This window comes from Somniosus microcephalus, chromosome 19, assembly GCF_052327205.1.
Source record: "Somniosus microcephalus isolate GS21.2 chromosome 19, FLI_Smic_1.0, whole genome shotgun sequence".
Classification (NCBI taxonomy): Eukaryota; Metazoa; Chordata; class Chondrichthyes; order Squaliformes; family Somniosidae; genus Somniosus; species Somniosus microcephalus.
Window position 1 is genome coordinate 52769876 of NC_141005.1, and position 22687 is coordinate 52792562.

At 43.1% G+C, this 22687-nt stretch overlaps 1 protein-coding gene across 1 annotated transcript in view; it reads left to right on the plus strand.

Moving 5' to 3' along the window:
• Positions 1-22687, plus strand: part of ksr2 (kinase suppressor of ras 2) — a 568763-nt gene that overhangs the window by 403096 nt on the left and 142980 nt on the right. The window contains exons 7-9 of the mRNA XM_085961784.1: positions 11893-11976; positions 15035-15102; positions 20536-20654. Coding sequence (XP_085817910.1) covers positions 11893-11976; positions 15035-15102; positions 20536-20654 — 271 coding nt within the window. The remainder of the gene's footprint in view (positions 1-11892; positions 11977-15034; positions 15103-20535; positions 20655-22687) is intronic.

A 22687-nucleotide genomic window follows, 5' to 3' on the forward strand; every position in this document is an offset into this window, starting at 1 on the left:
ACAGCTTAAAATTGTTTCTTAGTTTCTTAAAAGTGAAAAGAAAATGGGACGGTGAACCTCAAGAGATCTTTGAATGGCACCACAACTCAGTACACCAGAGATCCCACTGGTGATGTCTGCTTGCTGGATTTTCACAAATGAGTGAATAAAACTGATTAATCTTGAGCACTGCGTACACATGATTAATTTATGAATGAGCTTTACATGATCAAAGGAGCACTTTAAACTCACCAGATTATGTTTGATTTAAGACATACATACATATATGCCAGTCCTTTTCTTTCTCCCTCTTTCTTTATTTCTGTCTACTTTCCTCCCTCTGTTTCTATTTCACTCTTTCTCCCATGTTTATTTCTATATTTTGATCTCTACTTCTCTCTTTTAAGCTCATTCTCTCTTTTTTTTACTTCCTGTTTCTTTCTCTGTATTTTAGATTTGTTCTCTCCCCAATTCTTTTACCTTCCTTTGTCTCTTTCAGTTTCTACTATTCAAGTTGTCTTTCTCTTTCTTTCACTCTCCATTTCAAAATGCAGGCCATTGTGCCTCTCTGTTCTCTTTGATGGACCTTAACTCCAATCTCAGAAAGCACCTCCTACTCTGTGTGGTGTATGTGCCTTTAAGAGCCCCTGTGTACTGTAATGCCGGTAATGGCCACTCGGGCTATATAAGCCTGTATATTGTCTTGTATCTGTTAGTTCACCTCCAGACTTTGTTCAGTAAACACCTGTGAAACCTACTCCTGCCTTCCGTGTCTCTATTAACACACGGATACAACAGTGGCGACGAAGTGGAAACGGACTTACCTGCAATTCGGCAGCACCTCAAGAAGATCGATTCCTCAGACGAAAGTCAAAGAAAAGCAAGAAAAAAAAACTGTGGTTTCACCAGCTAGCCGAGCTGGTGGCAGGTACTGCAATAATCCTTCCTGGGCGGCGGGCTGGGGCTCCATCGGCTGGCTCTGCAGCGGGGCCGAGCAGCGAAGGCGGAGACAAACACAGACAGAGGGGGGGAGCACTCGGGAGACGGCCAGCGCTGCAAAGCAGGTCGGTGTTCGGACAAGCAGAGGGAGGGAAAAGTCCCAGAGAGTCCGGCGGGAACGAGTCTCCACCTGTAAATAAAAACCGCGGAAAACAGCGTTGTCAGCAGCAGCGGCGGGAAAGCGCGGGAGGCGCCATTTTTTTCCCCCAAGATGCCTAAGGCTGGCAATATTAATGCTTTCGATAATGATATAGAGAATTGGACCACATATGTGGAAAGAGTGGAGAAATATTGCACAGCGAATGAAATAAAAGATGATAAAAAGGCATCGGTACTTCTAAATCTAATGGGCGCAAGGACATACGGGCTGTTACGAAACTTAATCACTCCAGCCAAACCGATGGACAAGAATTTTAAGGAGATTGTTGATACCCTACACTGTCAATTCGGGACAGGACTGGCAGATTCTCTACGAGACAAATTCGTCTGCGGTCTCCTAAGTGAAGGAACACAAAAAAAGCTACTTTCTGAGAAAGATTTGACACTGGACAAGGCTTTCAGTGTGGCTGTATCATACGAAGCAGCAACAAGAGGAGCTGCAAAGATACAGCAAAAGCCACAGGACTTCGGCACCCATGAAATGACACGGGGTTTCGAGAGATGTTATCGCTGCGGCAGATCCACCCATGACCAGAGGGACTGCTGGTTCAAGGACAAAGCATGCAGGCAATGCGGAAAGATGGGACACATTACACGTGTATGCCGATCTGGAAACAAAAAATCCACTGACAGAAAAAAAATCAATAAAGAAAAGTACAGAAAGGTACAAATGATGATGGACAGTGGCTCCGAAGACCAGAAGAGCGATAGCGACTCCGGAAACAAGAGACTAAGCTGTCTCAAATTACATAATGTAATTGCCAAAGAAGATTACCAGACCATTTGGGTTACCCTCACGATAGCGGGGTCCCCAGTTAAAATGGAGCTAGATACAGGATCAGCTCTGACCGTCATAAGTAGACGGGATTACGAGCGGCTATTTCCGCATATACCTTTGAAAGACACATCCATTATCTTGAAAACATATACGGGGCAGAAAGTATACCCCAAAGGGAAAATAAAGGTGCCTGTTGTATACAATGGCAAGGAAATACAGAAGTTGTATTTATACGTTCTGCAAGATGGTGGTCCACCGCTGTTGGGACGTGAATGGATCAGGAAGATACGTTTGGACTGGCACTCCATTCAGGCACTGACGGTGACCAGTAAGAAAAAAAATGATGATGACATCATACCTGAACGATTAAAAGACATCTTGGCCAACGCCAAAGAAGTGTTCCAACAGGAACTAGGAACCCTGAAAGGCGTCACCGCCTCAATAAAGGTGGAAGATGCGGCAATTCCCAAGTTTTTTAAGGCAAGGCCGGTGCCATACGCAATTCGTCCAGCAGTCAAGGCAGAGCTGGAGAATTTGGAAAAGACAGGCGTGTTATCCAAGATAGATTGGAGCGAGTGGGCAACACCCATCGTCCCAGTCATGAAGAAAACGTTAAATAATGATAAATCTGAAGAACAGAGAAAAATTCGCATCTGTGGGGACTTCAAGGTGACTGTAAACCCAGTCCTTCACACGGTACAGTGACGATATTTTCGCCTCACTATCCGGAGGGAAACGTTTCACAAAAATTGACTTGGCACAGGCATATCTACAGATGGAGGTTGAGGAGGCCTCTAAAAAGTATCTCACAATAAACACACACAAAGGCCTGTACCAGTACAATCGACTGGTTTTCGGAATAGCATCAGCTCCAGCTATCTGGCAAAGAGCTATGGAACAAGCCCTGCAAGGGATTCCTGGGACTCAATGCTACCTAAACGACATCCTTGTAACAGGAGAAAACGACAACGAACACCTTGCCAATTTGGAGAAGGTACTCACTAGGCTGAGAGAACGGGGCCTACGAGCAAACCGCCCCAAGTGCGAATTTTTCCAGAAACAAATATCATATTGTGGCCACATAATTAATGAAGAAGGGTTGCATAAGTCCCCTGAGAAAATTGAAGCGGTCATAAAAGCACCCGCACCTGAAAATGTCTCACAATTAAGGTCGTTCCTGGGATTGATAAATTACTACCATAAATTTTTACCGAACTTGTCAACTGTTCTGCACCCTCTTAACGAACTACTACAAACGGGAGTAATTTGGGAATGGAGCGAGGACTGTAAGCGTGCCTTCCATAAATGTAAAGGCTTGATCACGTCCGAAGAAGTTTTGGCTCATTACAACCCATCACTGCCAATCAGACTGGCGTGCAATGCATCCCCTTACGGCGTAGGAGCGGTATTATCACATAGATTCCCTGATGGCTTAGAACAGCCGATAGCTTTTGCGTCACGCTCATTGAACTCAGCTGAGCGTAACTATGCCCAGATCGACAGGGAAGCACTCAGCCTGGTATGGGGAGTGAAGAAATTCAACCATTACCTACACGGACAAAAATTTACCTTGTTGACTGACCATCAACCCCTCGTCTCCATATTCAACCCTAAAAAGGGTGTTCCCATTATGACAACGCAAAGGCTACAGAGGTGGTCCCTTTTCCTAGGGGCACACCAATATGACATAGAATACAAAGGATCAAAACAGCATGGGAATGCTGACGGTTTATCGCACCTACCGTTGCCAACGGTAGAAGAGGCACCTACAGTAGACCCAGTGGAGATGTTCCACTCAACCATAGTGGAATGTCTACCAGTAACAAATTCTGCCATTGAAAAGGAAACGAGAAATGACCCGACTCTCTCACGAGTCTACGATTTAACGGTGAAGGGATGGCCAGCACATGGCGAACCACTGTTGCCAGCATTCTCGCAAAGAAGAGAACAGCTGTCAGTGTGCCGAGGAACCTTGATGTGTGGATCCAGAGTGGTGATTCCACCCAAACTCCAGGATAAAGTGCTAAAGGAGCTTCACGAGGGGCATCTGGGTGGAGTGAAAATGAAGAACCTAGCCAGAGCGTTTGTGTGGTGGCCAGGTATCGATGGAGACATCGAAGAAATGACCAAGAGCTGCCTAGGATGCCAGAAGGTCCAAAACGCCCCACCACAAGCCCCTCTACATCCATGGGAGTGGCCCTCATCTCCATGGCAAAGGGTACACATCGACTTTGCTGGTCCATTTATGGACTCAATGTTCTTAATCGCGGTTGATGCACACTCCAAGTGGCCAGAGGTAATAAAGATGTCCTCCACCACCACGGAAAAAACCATCACAGTATTAAGGACCATATTTGCCAGGAATGGGCTGCCTGAACAGATCTGTTCTGATAATGGACCGCAATTTGTGTCCGAAGAATTCAGGAAGTTCTTAAAAAACAATGGGGTTAAGCACTACACGTCCGCCCCACACCATCCCGCCACCAATGGATTGGCTGAAAGGTTTGTCCAGACCTTCAAGAAGGCCATAAAGGCAATGGGTAATGAAGACATAAAACTTCAGCATAAGGTAGATAACTTCTTGTTTGCATACAGGAATGCAACACATGTGGTTACAAACCAAACTCCCGCCATGATGTTCTTCAATAGAAGCCTAAGATGCCGGCTGGATTTGATCAAGCCAAACATCAGAAGGGACGTGGAGAACCGGCAATTTCAAGGCATGAATGAAAGGCCAACTAGAACCTTCCAGATAGGTCAACAAGTTTTGGCCCGGGACTACCGTACCGAGAAATGGCAGCCTGGGACTATTTGCACATGACTAGGACCGCTGATGTATACCGTGGACATTGGAGAAAGCATAATAAGGCGCCATGCTGACCAGATCATAGAGTCATCCGAAAAGGGACAACCTACACCACAACTCTACACGCCTAATGATGAAGTAGAGATACCCATAGTATCTACCTCCGATCCGGTGATACTGGAACCAGATGAACCCGACACTGGCATTCAAGCCGAATCAGCCTTGCCAAAAGAACCTACTACACCACCAGAAACCACTACACCACCGAGGCGTTATCCGGACCGAGTCAGGAAGCCTCCAGAAAGACTGACTTATAATTGATTAACTGCAGCAATGTGTAGATTATTGTCCTTGTAACATGTTAATTAATGATTACTTAAAATATTATGTACTGGTTGTCTAAAAGGGGAGGAATTGTGGTGTATGTGCCTTTAAGAGCCCCTGTGTACTGTAATGCCGGTAATGGCCACTCGGGCTATATAAGCCTGTATATTGTCTTGTATCTGTTAGTTCACCTCCAGACTTTGTTCAGTAAACGCCTGTGAAACCTACTCCTGCCTTCCGTGTCCCTATTAACACACGGATACAACACTCTGCCCCTGTGGCATGTCTATGTCCCATACCAGCCATCTTTATAACCTCTGAGTGACGTTTCCAAACTAGTGCCAACTTCTCTCTGGTAATTATTTGATATTCTAAGCACTCTACTGTTACACAAACATGTTTAATGTAATATGATATAACACATTTAAAATAAAAAGAGGAGAAATATTAAATAAACTAATCAAACTCAAAGAGGATAAAACCCCTGGTCCGGACGGATTACATCTGCGCATTTTAAAAGAATCTAGGGAAGAGATAGTAGAGGCACTATTACACATATTTAATAATTTGTTAGAAAAAGGTGTAGTGCTAGAGGACTGGCAGATAGCTAACATAATACCTACATTTAAGAAGGGAACTATAGACCAGTCAGCTTAACATTGATGGTAGGAAAAATAATGGAATCCCTACATGAAGGAAAAAATAGAAGAACATCTAGAAATCAAAAATATAATAATGAATAGTCAGCATGGATTTCAAAGGGTAAAAACTTGCTTGACCAATCTCATTGAATTCTTTGAAGAGGTAGACAAGGGTAAGGTAGTAGATGTAATTTATCTAGATTTCCAAAAGGTACCACATAATAGACTAATGAAAAAGGTCAGAGAATGCAGAGTCAGGGGACAAGTAGCAGCTGGCTTCAAGACAGAAAGCAGGGAGTAGGGGTAAAGGGTGGCTATTCAGAGTGGCAGAAGGTGGAAAGTGGGGGCCCACAAGGGTCAGTGCTGGGACCACTGTTGTTCACAATTTAGATTAACAATTTAGACTTTGGAATCAAAAACACAATTTCTAAATTTGCAGATGACACCACATTGGGGGGATAATCAATACTGAGGAGGACTGCAACAAATTACAAGAAGACATTAATAAACTTGCAGAATGGGCATATAATTGGCAAATGAATTTGAACACAGATAAATGTGAGGTATTACATTTTGGAAAGAAAAATAAGGAGGTCACATATTACTTGGGAAATAAGAATCTAAATGGGGTAGAAGAGCAAAGGGATCTAGGAGTACAAATACACTAAAAGTAGCGATGCAGGTTTATAAGGCCATAAAGAAGCAAACCAAACACTAGGGTTTATTTGTAGAGAGATAGATTGAAAAATAGAGAAGTTATGCTAAACTTGAATCGATCCTTGGTTAGATCACACTTGGAGCACTGTGTACAATTCTGGTTGTCATATTATAAAAAGGATATAGAGGCACTGGAGAGGGTGCAAAAAAGATTTACAAAGATGATACCAGAAATGCGAGGATATACCTATGAGGAAAGGATGAACAGGCTGGGTCTCTTTTCTCTTGAAAAGAGAAGTCTAAGGGGTGACCTAAAAGAGGTCTATAAAATTATGAAAGGTTTTGAAAGAGTAGACACAGAGGGCTGGATTTTACCAGCTCTGAGGAGGCGGGTTTGGAGGCGGGACTGCTGGGAAAGTCAAAAAGATTGGGAGAGGGTCCCGAACCCGCTCCCAACCCACCTCCAACCAATCTTCCCGGGAGTCGGGTCCGACTCCTAGTGGCGGGAAGAGGATTATAGCCACTTAACTGCCTGTTAACAGGTAGTTAACAGACAGTTAAGAGGCTTTTTCCAATTTTTAGTCTTCTGCTGTGGGCTTCCCGACTTCGGGGAACCCCGCCAGGGTAAGTGAGGTGTGCTGTGGGTCTGTTGTACTGTTGATGTACAGATGACTGCTGCAGAATGCAAGGATGCAATCGGACACTGGTGAGTATCAGAGGTAAGGAAATGTTGGGAAAGTCATTTTTAATGTGTTTAGAATTTTCTGTGGGTGACAAGCTTTTAAGTGTTTGTGTGGCCTCACCTCAATGGGAGAAGTGACAGATCACTTTTGTACCCTCACCTGCAGCTGCCATCTGTTTCATCCTAAGGAGAGAGTCATTGGAGAGCCTGGATGCAAGGGCTCACCTTTGTACAGTGATTGGCAGTGTTTGACATCACCTCAATGTTGTCAAACACTGTCAAATCATCTGTCAAAAATTTATGGTTCATGTGCCTTTAAGAAAACCGGCAGATGAAGTGTCATCAAATGACGTCATCTGACACCGGCTTTCCCTTAATTGGCCGGCAAGCCCACAGGGCAGGCTTAACAAGGCCAATCAGGGGGAAATAGCGTCTGTGCATCGAACGTCGCTGGGGGCGGGACTAGAACCCAGAAGGCAGCAGTCCCGCCCCCAACTCGTCTCGGTGAGTAAAATCCAGCCCAGAGAGAATGTTTCCACTTGCGGGGAAGAGCAAAACTAGAGGCCATCAATATAAGATAGTCACCAAGAAATCAAATAGGAAATTCAGAAGAAACTTCTTTACCCAGACAGTGGTGAGAATGTGGAACTCGCTACCACAGGGAGTGGTTGAGGCGAACAGTAGAGATGCATTTAAGGGGAGGCTAGATAAGCATATGAGGGAGAAGGGAATAGAGGGTTATGCATAAACGTCGGCATGGACTGGTTGGGCTGAATGGCCTGTCTCTTTGCTGTGTATCCAGGAATAGTTGTCCTGAAGTAATAGATTTTATCCATTCGTGATGTACAACTTCAGGCCAATCATTGCTTATGTGGTAAGGATAGAGAGATCAAGTTGTAATTTCAACTTCTTGCACTTATGAATGAAATGGCTCCCATGCATTGAATGAAACAGCTCAGTAATGTATTGCTGCAATGCTATGATCGTAAATCTTCTATTGATTAGTGAAAGCATATTTCAGAAGCTGCTAAGCAAACAGTATGTGCAAAAACACTTTTATTGTTGGTGTGTGCACCCACAGCACTATGTTGTAAATTTGCACCTTATGAAATTGAGGCTCAACAGATTCTGGGCGAATAAAAACAGAAAATACTGGAAACACTCAACAGGTCAGGCAGCATCTGAGGTGAGAGAAACAATTTAACATTTCAAGTTGATGACCTTTCATCAGGTTCATGATGGAAAGTCATCGACCTGAAACATTAACTTGGTTTCTCTCTCCACAGGTGCTGCCTGACCTGCTGAGTATTTCCAGCATTTTTCTGTTATTATTTCAGATTTCCAGCATCTGCAGTATTTTGCTTTTGTTTCAGATTCGAGGTCGGGTTGGGTAAGGTCGGTAATGTCAGTGATAGACTGTGCTTCATCCCCAAAATCTGCCACTACTAGGGATTTTTTTTGTGCTGTCAACTTTAAGGTAATTGGCAAAAGGACCAGAGGAGAGATGAGGAGACATTTTTTTTACGCAGCAAGATGTTATAGAAACATAGAAGATAGGAGCAGGAGTAGGTCATTCGGCCCCTCGAGCCTGTTCCGCCATTTAATGAGATCATGGCTGATCATCCAAATTCAGTACCTTGTCCCTGCTTTCTCCCCATATCCCTTGATCCCTTTAGCCTTAAGAGATATATCTAACTTATGACCTTGAATGCACTACCTGAATGGGTGGTGAAAGCAGATTCAATAATAATTTTCAAAAGGAAATTGCATAAATACTTGAAGGGGAAACATTTGCAGGGCTATGAAGAAAGAGTAGAGGAGTGGGACTAATTGGATTGTTCTTTCAAAGAGCCGGCACAGGCACTGTTTCAAATGGCCTCCTTCAGTGTTGTATCATTTTATGATTCTATCATCTCAGTCCAGAAAACTCATATGTTTTTAAAAAATAATTAATTGCTGCAGGACATCTCAGCTTTCAGTTCATATGACTGGCTATGACCCTAGCCTTCTGTTTTCCCACCGCCATCTATATTAACAGTCGTTGCTGTTACTTTTCCTAGTTAAGAGCTTGTTAAGGTACTGAAGAAGGATGAAACTATCGGTGCCAGATTGGTCAGATTTCTTTATAAACAATCCCATTTCACCTAACTTAAAGGAAATATTCACCCAAATAATTATGTAAAAGAAAATATGAAATGTTTTTTTGAAATCTGTCGCAATTAGATTACGGTATAAAATAATATGATGAGTCATTACTGTACCGTGGGGCAGGAGTGGTAATGATTTTACCAGCAAGCCAGGATCAAGCTATTCCCTCACCAGGGACAGTAGAACCTTTCTAAGAACAAATACCGTATAATATTTTACAACTCCTTCAACCGCTGCCAAATCAATCCACCCAAAGCAAAGCCAAGGTATTAGAGCTAGTAACTCATTTTCTTTGACAAGAGGAGAAAATCTAGGTTTGTGTTTTGAAACATGCTTCAAGTTCAAAATTTTGTTTTCTAGAAATGTATCTTGTCATTCATTGCTCACTTACCAGGGCAGATAGTAATCCTCTGAAGTGTGACACTCTTACTTTATTGAATGAAGCTATTCCAGACTTTGCTGACCTCGAGCAACATCAGCCAAAAAAATGATACGGTTACCCGCACTGTTTGGGCAAAACTTAATTTTCCATTTTTTTCTTATAAATTATTTTGAAAAAAAGATACCTTCTCCAATAAAACAGAGCCTCCTTCATTTTAGGCTCGTAATAGGTCAGTAAATTTGCTGTTTAACTGTAATTTGTTGTAATGTGTTAAACTATTGGTCATTATTCTAGTGACAAGATAAATGGAAAAGCCTTTATGTTAACTCAGTTCTGTCAGACAACATTACTCACATTCTGTTAACCCCTGATCCCCTGCCACCCCCCCCCCACCCCCAGGACTTTAATAAAGGTTCCACACTGACTTAGTAACTACTGTATGTTGAACTTCATTGTCATGCGAATGCTCAGATCATTCTTCTAAATTTTGAGTTTTTCTTATAATGCTTTATTTGTTTCTCTCTTTATTCTTGTTTTCTAAGGGGGGAAAATTAGGTTGCTTTGCACCTCCCGTTAGAGCCCCTTGGGGCGCTAACGGGGCACAAAGCACCTAGTGCCTGGGCGCGGCGCTGCTGACGCCTCCTGCGAAATTCAGTGGGAGGTTAGCAGCGGCGGCGGTAGCCGGTAGCGCCCCGCGACGCTGCGCCTCCGGCGATGATGTCATCGCCTTGTGCAGTGCCCCGCTCACACCCCGGACGCCATGTCCGACGGGATCAGGGTGATGTGTTTGTGGCGGCGGCAACGCAAATTAAAGGGCAGGTGCCGGGCGGCCATTTTTTTTAGGCCCTTTCGTCGCCTCCTGCGGGGTGCTGGCCGTGATCAGTCAGCCCGGCACTCCTCTTTTGCCGGCACCCCGCTCCACGGTGGTCCAGCAGGGACCCGGTGCGCGCTGCGCTAGGCTCCCCCCCTTTAATCAGAGGAGGGAGGCCTGTAATACCGCGGCGCTACGTGCCGACGCACGTGTGGCGCTATTGCACATAGCACCGCGATATTGAATGGGAGCGCCCCAAGAGGGAGAGGGAATGCTTCCTGTAGCGTCCCGCCTCCTGCTTGGGGCGCTACCATTCAATTTCAGGCAAGGGGTTGCTGACTTTTTCAGGGTGCTAAAAGTAGCGGCCCGGCGAAGATAGCGCCCCAAAGGGGGCACGACCCAATTTTTCCCTCTAAATGTTTTGCAGCAATGCATAAGATGTAGTACATGTTGTAGGTGCGTTGTGTTAAATTGTTTTATGTTTGTTTTCCTATTTTCTCCTATTATCGTTGATCTCATGTGGAGGTCTCTTCCGCCCATGGGAAGGGAAGAAAATCTCCCTGCGTGCTGTCAATCCCTCCATAACCATATGGAGGTAGTCATGCGTGAGCCTGGGTGCAGACGTGCTCCTTTGTAGAACACTGACAGCAGAACTGTCAAAATCAATGTGGCCGTGGTCCCTTTAAGGGAACCGGCTAATGACGCGTCATCAGACCCGCTTCCTGTTAATTGGCCGGGAACCCCGCAGGGCGAGCTTAACAAGGCCAATCTATGGATAATCTTTTCCAGAGAGCAGCTGCAGACGGGAGCGGGACAGGAACCCGCCAACCAGCTCTCCCGCCGCCATCCCGCCTCCGCAGGGAAAATCCAGCCCTATATCTTGAAAAATACCTCCCAATTTATTTTTAATGAGAGCCTTTTTATGGTTTGTGGGAGGAATGGGCTTGGTGGGCCCTATGGACCTTTTCTTCATCCTCTTCTATTTTTTGCTCTTCTAATTTATTGGGAACTGAACCATTTTTGCACAGGGGTTCTATCTGCCCGTTATTGAGTGAGATGTAGCACCAGACTGCAGTTAGGAGAAGTGAGGTTTTTGGAGGTCTTTGTAGGGCATCCTAGGAAGGAGTGTCTTGAATCCATCTTAGTGATAAGCTGGGTATTTTCTTTAATTCATCCCTGTAGCGTGCTATGCCAGTAGAGATGGATTTTTAAAAGTCCAAAAGATGTGCTGGATTGTGCCATCTTCAACATAGCCATGACAACATTCTGTTTACTTTTTTTTCTTCAGTACATATTACAATAGATGTAAACATGCTTTCTGGCCCACGTTACTTCTGAAGAAATGTATCATTGTTACCATACTATGAGCTGATAATGTATTACAGTCTACATTAAATTAAGTAATATTTGATCATGTCCATTTTACTTTCCCTTTCCTGGTCATAATAATATTGTTTAAATCTAATTAATAATATTGATCCAAGTGATTGATCTTAAAATATCCTCTTTTACTCTTTTTCTTATAGATTTTCCACCAAGTATTGGATGTCTCAGACCTGCACAGTATGTGGGAAAGGGATGCTTTTTGGCTTGAAGTGCAAAAACTGCAAGTATGTAACCAAATCAAACACTGTAGAGTATATTTTTCCTCTGTTTACTAATTTTAGTGATAATGTAAAAGAACAGAAAGCCTTGCACATATGTACAGGAAACTTTGTGCTATCCGGCACCGACGGGACCGAGCTGTTGCCGTCCCATCAAAACTGCCGGACAAACCAGTGCTAATGTTGAAACATACGGAGATTTTGAGCTCCGTATCTGGCAACAAACCCTGTTGCTTAGCAACAGCTTCTAAACAGTCGGCCGTACCTTGCAAGCGTCTCTGTAGCTTAGCAACAGCTTCAGCGGGACCTTGCAGAGCCTGACTGGTGGGAAAAAAAGCAACGGAAAGAAAAAAAATCTAACGAAACGGCTCCTGATCTTTGCCGGTGGCTCGAGCATTCCAGACAGTTAACCTCCGGATAAACCAAAGTTTCCTGTAACACCTTTCACAGCCTCAGGTTGTCCCAAAGCGCTTTACAGCCAATGAAGTACTTTTGGAATGTAGCCACTGTTGTAATGTGGGAAACACGGCAGCCAACTTGTGCACAGCAAGCTCTCACAAACCGCAATGTGATAATGACCAGATAATCTTTTTTTTAGTGATGTTGGTTGAGGGATAAATATTGGCCAGGACACCAGGGATAACTCCCCTGTTCTTCTTTGAAATAGTGCCGTGGGATCTTTTACGTCCACCTGAAAGGGCAGACAGGGCCTCGGATTAACGTCTCATCCGAAAGAAGGCACCTCCAACAGTGCTGCACTCCCTCAGTACTGCACTGGAGTGTCAGCCTAGATTTTTGTGCTCAAGTCTCTGGAGTGGAACTTAAACCCACAACCTTCTGACTCAGAGGCGAGAGTGCTACCCACTGAGCCACGGCTGACATGTAGAAAGAATATTTTGTATACAGACTCACTAAAGTTAGAAAACAAAGTAAAATATAGCCTTCCATTCTTGGCTAAAAGTAGTATTAACATGTGTCTATCTAACTCCATTTATATGTGGAAGCTCAGGAAGTAGTAGAATGCAGGTTTATGCCTATGATTTTCTAATTGATGAATTATAAGTTTCAGTTGCAGCAAGAGGAGACACCAAAGAGGAGCCAGATGCTTCTCCATAGGGTGTGAGGCAGGGAAATCAAAGGGCCATTCACCCTGGATCACTCTTGTACATCTCTTAGTGGTTGGATCAAGAGTGGGATTGGCTGGGCCTAAGAGCAGTTTACTTGTTGCCTTCTTTCTCAGCTGAACACAAGATGAATGGACACATGGAAAAAAGAAATAGAAATGAAGTCAATCCAAAAATATATCCAAAAAATAAACTGTGTGTTGGTAATTTATACGGGGAGCTCTAGGTACTTCAGACCCTGACCCTCAGTGAGAAGTTAGAAGGTTAATCAGGTAGCAGATCTGATGGTTTGAAATTTTCAATTGTTGGATTTAGTTTACACTGGTTAGATAACATTAGCTGCATTACATCTCCTAATGATGTCAAACCAACCTGCTGATGGCTGGAGGTCGGATCAACAGCAACGTCTTCAAGTTTATTCAATGAGCATCAGAATTTGCCTTGTAGATTTAGCCTTCGGGAGCACATCTGACAACTAAGGACCACAGGTGAAATTAGACTCAACAGGCTCAATCTAGCAATAGACTCAGTTCAGAGCATATAACAAAGGGGAAGAATTTGTGGTGAAATCATAAATGTGCCATTTATTCATAAGTTTACAGTTTTCCCAAGAATGGCAAACAGAAGGACACTCCTTATAATTACTCCCATTCAATCAAAGAACAATGCACTAATCCACACGATAGGCAACAAAGGCATTGCCACTTAGGCAAACTGTTTCATCACTCACTCCGCGGAACGTGTAGAAGCACCCTGCACTTTTTCCGTTTTGCCAGAGTGCAGCGCATTATAGCTAGCATGCACGTGGCTATCTAGGCACTTGCACCAACCCCATGATCTTAATGAACAGAAGGGAGTACCAGACAATGATTTAATGCAGAAGCAGCAAATGGCAATATAATGAGGCACATGTGGCCACTAGGAACATTGTGGAACAGCATGTTGAAACAGTGGTTCAGGTGCTTGGACAGCTCAATGGGATTGTTTTGCAGTATACGCCTGTCAAAATTTCAAAGATTTTAACGGTGCATTGCATGTTACACAACTTCACCATACAGAGAGGTGTTACCATGCGGCTGAAGGGGCCCAGCTGTGACCATTGGCAGAGCAGGGCAATTAGCCCATTTGTGCTGCACGTGTCCAGATTTCCGACAAGCACTCCCAGCAGTCATGGCTGCGCAGCCATAGTGCTAAGTTAACAAATGCCCCCCTTATGTGTTATCCTTTGGTGGTTTTGAACACTGCCAGTTTGAATATGCCCAGCCGGAAGGTGACTGTATCGGATCGGTCACCCATTTGACACCCCGCCTGATTTTACTTTCCATTGACTTCAGTTTCCTACCGGGTGGGTTGGGTAAATTGCCCCAATGTGCTTTCCCTGCTTCTTTTATCTAGCTGAATCCGATAATAACCAGACTCAGAATTATATTTTGACAAGATTCCATGAAAGCATTGACCCCGAAGTTCCAAGGTAGAATCCCAGCAATCCCCAGTTCATCTCCAGATCGGACGCCAGAAAATGGGGTGGAACCCGACTACACTGGGAATCTGCCATTTCTGTGGGCTTGGGGAAGCATGGGCTGATCTTCTGACCTTTCTATTTCAAGGGGGCTAAGAGCTGACATGAGTTCCGCTGAAGCCTGCAAAAAATGCCGCAAACCTGGAGGGGATCCATTACCTTTACGCAGAGGCCCGCTTTGTCTATTCTACATCAGACCAAGAGAGTCATTGGCAAAGACCTAAAATGCCAATCTGCTTGCCGTATCAGCAAGGGGATTGGTACCTTTTTTTGAGAATACCTAAGATCACAAGAGACGAAAGTAGCTTAAAAATTTTTTAGAAAAGAGGCAACAGAGAAACCTATTTAAAAATGTCATTGACATTGATTTAATATCAAGGCATTTCCTGTAATAATATTTCAATGTTTCTTTCTTCACTAGGTTGAAGTGCCATAACAAATGCACCAAAGAAGCCCCACCTTGTCATTTACTTATCATTCATCGTGGAGGTGAGGTTTAAATATTTGTATTTTGTAACTCTTATTTGTATATTGACTCTGAAATGTTCCACTCATCTGTACCTCCATTATTCAATGCTGGAGATCAATAATAAAGTGATTATATCACTTAACTTTTATCAATCAAGTTAACAAAGGATTATTGTTGCTTTTGTATTTTAATAAGTCATTGGACCACTTTCCAGTTCCTCTTGTATTCTTTTATTTTAAGATGGCTTGTATGTGACTGCCTCTGTGAGACCTTTAGTTTAGGTTGAAAAATCCTTCTGCAGTTAAGCCATTTAGCAAATTTATTGGATTAACTGACTATTCTTTCTTTCACTTTTGTGAACATATAAGTATATTTTTCTTGATATTAAACGCATATATTTTACTTAACAAGCCATAGCATGTTCAATAGATTTTGCATGCTTTCAATATTGTAATACGGAGTAATGTGACTCCATGAGTCATAGATTGAACCTGTGTCACTGGAATTTGTGTTATACTGTTTTTCTGTAATAATCCTAATTCCATTGTAATTTACAAAGAGACTCTATTTTCATCTTCATCTTATTCTTTGCATATAAGGTTGCACTCAAAGTAAAGTGCTTTACCTGTGTCTGTACCGTGGGCCTCAGTGTTAATGGAACAGTAATAATTATGAGCATATTTGACGTGGCTTTCAAATCTTTAAGCTCAATTCAGGTAGCTGCTGATGTACACGAAACGTTATTGCAAAGCCACACTCGAACTCACCCTGCTGATGCACACTTTCTCTATTTGAGTATATCATTTAAAGCAAGTTTCAGAGTAATAGAAATGGTAGGTATTTCACTGTGCCTTTCAAGCTGCTGTTCTACGTCCAACATCGGATTCCAGGAGACCAGCATCCATGAGCATGCTGATGTTGAATCTGGCTCCCTTATCACAGGAGCAGACTCGTAGACCCACAGAAGACTGAATTTACGGCCGCGAATTTAATGGAAGAGGCGGGATGGTGGCGGGAGAGCTGCTTTCCAGGTTCCGGTCCCGCTCTCAGCTGCAGCCGCTCTGTAGACATAATTTTCCCTTGATTGGCCTTGTTAAGCCTGCCCTGCGGGCTTCCCGGCCAATTAACAGGAAGCGGGTCTGATGATGTCATTTGATAACACGTCATCAGCTGGATTCCTTAAAGAGACCCCGTCCACATGGAGTTTGACAGTTGTTCTGTCAATGTTCTACAGCATTGAGGTGCTGCAAACACTGACAAGCACTGCACAAAGGAGGACACTTGCACCCAGGCTCTCCAATGAGCACGCAGGGAGGTTCTCTTCCCTTCCAAGGGCGGAAGAGACCTCCCCATGACATCAGCGTAGCCTGGTTGCACATTGCACAGGAGGGCAAAAGCAGGGATGTCGTCAGGAGTGCGTGGCTGCAGTGGCGCCAACCTTTCAATGATCTCAGTGGATCACGAATCGTTATTGCAAAGCCACACTCAAACTCACCCTGCTGTGCCACTCAATACATCCCCATCACTCTGCCTTCGATACCCTTCTCCTGCACATCCTTACTCACACCAACTTACCTTGCACCTCCACCCAACCCTCTCTATCTACTTTATCAGTTCCCCATCTCACTAGCCACCCCTCACACTCACCCTCATCCTACTGCAAGCATACCAAATAACAACACACAAGGGTAGGCACTTGAGAGGTTTAGCCAATGTCCATGTGAAGTTTCTGGTAATGTATGGCCATACAGTGAAATCTATTTTTCCAAATGTGCCCCTTATTGGACAGATCTGTGTGCACCTTGAGAAGTGTCTTATTGATTTCCAGTGATTGTTCAGACATAACTCCCCCCTGCCGCCCGCTATAGTGATGAGTGTGCATGGAATAGCTTGGACATTAAAGGGATGCTTCACGGTGCTGGTGTGGGATGGTGTCAACCTGGCGCATCATGTGGCAGCCAGGGTTTACAGCATCAAATGAAGTAAATCTGGCCATGGTGATGCCATCGCTGGCCTCCCGGGCAGCAATGTTGTCAGGGGCTGATGCCCTTTGTCCAGTGCAGCATCAGGTGATGGCGGAGAAGGTTGGTGATGTTGTTGGTGATGATGGTGTGCCTGGTGATGTTGGTGTTGGGGCTGATCGTGGAAGGTTTTGGAGGACCACGGTCTGATTGTTGCAATGGCTCTGATGTTGCTGCAATAGATGGCAGCTGCAGGTGAGATGACAGAAGCGATCTGACAATGGTGGGAGAGGTTCATACAGTTGGATCTAAAAACATGTAAGCTAAAGAAATCTCTATATGTCTTACAAATGCAGTAACCAACATTTTCTGTGCTCTGAAACTGACCATCTGCAACATAGCATCCTTTACACCACTTCTGCAGCTGTCAGCTTTTCAGAAACATCAGAGCAGACTTAAAACATGCCAGGTTGAGCTGGCGTGTTCCCTGAAAAGCGGGTAACCCGTGGGGAAGAATGTAAAATTAGAAGTAAGCCTCAAAATACTCTTAAGTTGGTTCTTAACAAGCCATTTAACAAGCTGAATTGTGTCCTCCGCCGCTTGGTGTTGGGTCAGTTCTCCGCTGACAGACCCGACACCTGGGAGACTCGCGTGGAGGCGGGTTGACAGCGGGTTTCCTACCCGTTGTCAATCTTTGCTATTTTGACAGCGGACCCGCCTCCAAACCCGCCCCCTGAGCACTATTAAATTTGCGGCCTACGAGTCAGCTGCCAGGATAATGAAACCAGATTTAGTAGAATGCCCATTTCCCAGAATCTGGACAAATACAATGGCAATATAAAAGCGGCTTTATTTTGTTTGATCTTGAGACCAAATTTTAAAAAAGAAAATAGAGCTACTTTGTCACAAGGCCATTTGGCCAAATGTACCACAAATTAGCTTCTGCCACCTTACTGCCCACTCACTTAATCTATCTATATCCCTTTGCAGACTCTTTGTGTTCTCCTCACAACTTACAGTCCAACCTGGCTTTGTATTGTCAGCAAACTTGGATACATTACACTCGGTCCCTTCATCCAAGTTCTTAATATAGATTGTAAATAGTTGAAGCCCCAGCGCTGATCCTTGCGGCACCCCACTAGTTACAGCCTGCCAATCTGAAAAAGATCCATTTATCCATACTCTCTGTTTTCTGTCCGTTAACCAATCCTCTATCCATGCTACTATATTACCCACAACACCATGAGCCCTTATCTTGTGTAATAACCTTTTATGTGGCACCTTCTCGAATGCCTTTTGAAAATCCAAATGTACTACATCCACTGGTTCCCCTTTATCTACCCTGCTAGTTACATCCTCAAAACACTCTAATAAATTTGTCAAACACGATTTCCCTTTCATAAAACCATGTTGACTCTGCCTAATCATGTTATGATTTTCTAAGTGCCCTGATACCACTTCCTTAACAATGCATTCCAGCATTTTCCCGATGACTGATGTCAGGCTAACTGGCCTGTAGTTCCCTGTTTTCTCTCTCCCTTCTTTCTTGATTAGCGGTGTTACTTTTGCTACCTTCCAATCCACTGGGACCATTCTAGAATCTAGGGAATTTTGGAAGATCAAAACCAATGCATCCACTATCTCTGCAGCCACTTCTTTTAGAACCCTAGGATGTAGGCCGTCAGGTCCAGGGGATTTGTCGGCTTTTAGTTCCATTGGTTTCTCTAGTAATTTTACTCTACTTATATTAATTACGTTAAGTTCCTCACCCTCATTAGACCCTTAGTTCCCCACCATTTTTGTTATGCCTTTTGTGTCTTCAACTGTGAAGACAGATACAAAATATTTGTTTAACGTTTCTGACATTTCCTTATTCCCCTTAATAATTTCTCTTGTCTCAGCCTCTAAGGGACCAACGTTTATTTTGCTACTCTCTTCCTTTTTACATACTTGTAGGAGCTCTTACAATCTGTTTTTATTTTTCTTGCTAGTTTTCTCTCATTCTATTTTTTCCCTTTTTATCAATTTTTTGGTCATCCTTTGCTGGTTTCTGAAACTCTTCCAATCCTCAGGCTTACTATTATTCTTCGCAACTTTATAAGCTTCTTCTTTCAATCTAATGCTATTCTTAACTTCTTTAGTTAGCCACGGATGGATCACTTTTCCCATGGAGTTTTTGTTTCTCAATGGAATGTATTTTCATTGAGAAGTATGAAATATTTCTTTAAATGCTAGCCACTGCTTATTTACTGCCATACCTTTTAATCTATTTTTCCAATCTACCTAAGCCAACTCGCCCCTCATACCTATGTAATTGGCTTAATTTAAATTTAAGACTAGTTTCGGATTTAGGTAAGTCACTCTCAAACTTAATGTGAAATTCTATCATATTATGATCACTCTGCCCCAGAGGATCCTTTACTATGAGATTGCTAATTAATCCTGTCTCATTACACAATACAATGTCTAAAATAGCCTGTTCCCTGGTTGGTTCCATGACTTATTGTTCTAGGAAACTGTCCCGATTACATTCCATGAACTTGTCCTCCAGACTACATTTGCTAATTTGATTTGTCCGGTCTATATGAAGATTAAAGTCCCCTACGATTATTGCATTATCTTTTTTACAAGTTCCTACTATTTCTTGATTAATATTCTGTTCAACGGTACAGCTACTGTTAGGGGGGCTATATACTACTCCCACCAGTGTTTTCTGCCCCTTGTTATTCCTTATCTCCACCCATACTGATTCTACTTCATAATCTTCTGAGCCCCGATCCTTTCTCTCTACTGTCCTTATGTCATCCTTTATTCTCAGGGCTACCCCCCTTTTCCATTCTGCCTGTCTTTTCAAAACATCAAGTACCCTGGAACATTTAGTTTCCAACCTTGGTCACCTTGCAACCTCGTCTCTGTAATGGCTATTAGATCAAACCCATTTATCTCTATTTGTGCCACTAGTTCATCTATCTTGTTACGAATGCTTCGTGCATTCAGATAAAGAGCCTTTAATTTAAATTTTTTACCATTATTCCCTGCTTTGACCTTATTCTCTGCTGCACTGTTACCGTTGAATTCGCTGTCCCTTCCTGTCACACTCTGCTTATTTTTACCCAAATTGCTACACTGTTCTATTGCCTTGACCTTTCTCTTTAGGTTTCTAAATTTTCCTGCACCTGACCCCTCCCCCCCTTTTAATTTAAAGCCCTTTTGGAAATTCCCCTTGCTCCAGGCTCTGAATATATAGAAATTGATTTGTTTCCCTGTGCCAGTAATCTCCATTTTGAATGCAGAATCATGATGCATATAACCTTAAGGACAAAGATGTGCAAATGTAACTAAATGAATCTTTGTTTGAGGGTGCTGACTTTAATATGGAGAACAGACATTACTAATCAGCTGAGTGACTAATTATGGAATAAATCATTGTCATGCATGATAATGGTAATATGCCCAGCTTTATCCTCACTTGTAGCCATCTCTGATTTTCAGCAAGACTTGTGCGAACAGAATCTGTGCCATGTGACATTAACAATCCGCTTAAGAAGCCACCCAGGTACTCTGATCTGCACTCCAGCCAAACACTGCCTAAAACCAACAAAATTAATAAGGTAAGTCATTGTACTTGCTTACGGCTCACATACATTAGCCAGATGTGTCATTGAAGGTGTTGGTGTTGGGGTTACGCGTTAACGACAATATTTTTGGAAGTGAAAATCAGATAACCGATCCGCGATGCCAGTTTTACACCCAGGCAGCCAGTTTTAAAATCGACTTCAATGTTTCATGTGCAGATATGCTAGAGGTGAACAAACTTTATTTGTGTCATCTGTTCAGCAACAACAACTTGCATTTATATAGCACCTTTAACGTAATAAAATGTCCCAAGGCACTTCACAGGCGCGATTATCAAACAGGATTTGGCACATAATGAGATATTAGGAAAGGTGACCAAAAGCTTGGTCAAAGAGGTAGGTTTTAAGGAGCGTCTTAAAGGAGGAGAGAGATAGAGAGGCGGAGAGGTTTAAGCAGGGAATTCCAGTGCTTAGGGCCTAGGCAGCTGAAGGCAAGGCTGCCAGTAGTGGAGGCCAGAATTGGAGGAGCACAGAGATCTCGGAGGGTTGTAGTGCTGAAGGAGATCAGAGATAGGGAGGGGCAAGGCCATGGAAGGATTTTAAAACAAGGATGAGAATTTCTGTTCCAGTTCCTTGTCCCAAACCTCCTGTGACAAAAATGAGGTCTTTTTGTTCAGTTTTGATTTACATCCAGTCACATTACATTAGCAGTTTAAAAACCAACTGTAATTCAGTTTATTTTGAGACAGTGTTGAAAGTTGATTGGTTATGTGGTGGAGAGGAAAATGATTAACAATACTGGTTCACTTTGTATATGACTGATAATTCCTTATTAAATTTGAGCGGTGAGAAATTTGAAATCCAGGAAGTCCAGAATCTCTTTCCTAGAATATAAAAAGGAGCTGTTCTGTTCAAGAGTCTGTTTACAACATCTAAGAAGCAACCGATTTGCAACTCCTGAAAGAGAAAAATTGGTTTGAATTTCCAAGAAACAATTTAGATTAATTAGCCTTCCACAGTGGTAAGAAATTCTAGGAAAAGTAAAATTCACAAGTTATTTACAAAGGGTGAGCTTAGTTTTTGAACTTGTAATCAGCTTCTTTTTCTTTGTCCATTTGAGGAGTTAGGTAGAAGGATGTCTACAGTAAATTTATGACAATATTGTACGATTACTTACGTGCTTGTTTTTAAGAAAATAAAATTTAGCCCTCCAATTTCCCATTCTCATTTATGCTGTAAGGAGTTGTCTGTCCAGAAAAGTCCAATAATGCGATAATCAAGCCCGAGTAGGGCCTGGCTGCTGTACCAGAACCGACCATTTTATACGTAGAACTGACCTGTAAAATGACCTCATGCTCAGTTCAGTAAAAAATGTGGTTTTCCTGAAATGTTTCCACAAATTCAGGTTTGGAAGTATGGAAAATTTGTGGAATACAAGTGACAAAGCTTAATTACCAACAAAATGTTTGCAGGAAATACAGCAAGCTTGCAGTTGTACCTAAACGGATAGTTCGTAGCACGGTCATCATGGCACAGCGATAACTTTTGATGGGTATTTTAAGCCACGTCGCACTTTGGCCTGGCTGAAATCCACAAAATGACTGCCGTTGTTGAGTTCAGGAAATGGCACAGGTATCTTCATTCCTGATGTTGCCAGATGCCAGGACCAGCTATTTCGGCACGGACATCTCATGTTGCCGAGAGGGGCTGCAATAGGTTTGGTATGAGAGCTTCCAAATATGGAATGTAAAGGGGATTTAAGCTACTTTAGCTCATAACTCATTGAAATATCTTTTATATAAATTCTGACTGTAATCTGCTCTGTCCTTGCAATTACCCAGCATTCTTTCCTAATGGATAAATTACAGTTTACATGCACTAAAAAGATAGATGCAATAGTTGTTTATGCCCATTAAACTGGCAACACATTATCACAGTGTGCCTGCTATTATAACTAACTGCTGGGGCACTGCCATGCCAATTAGCATCTGAACTAGGGGAAACATTAGATAAGGCCTTGTTCAAATTGGCCTGCTGCTCTCCAGAAGTGAGTGGGTTGCTAAGTATAG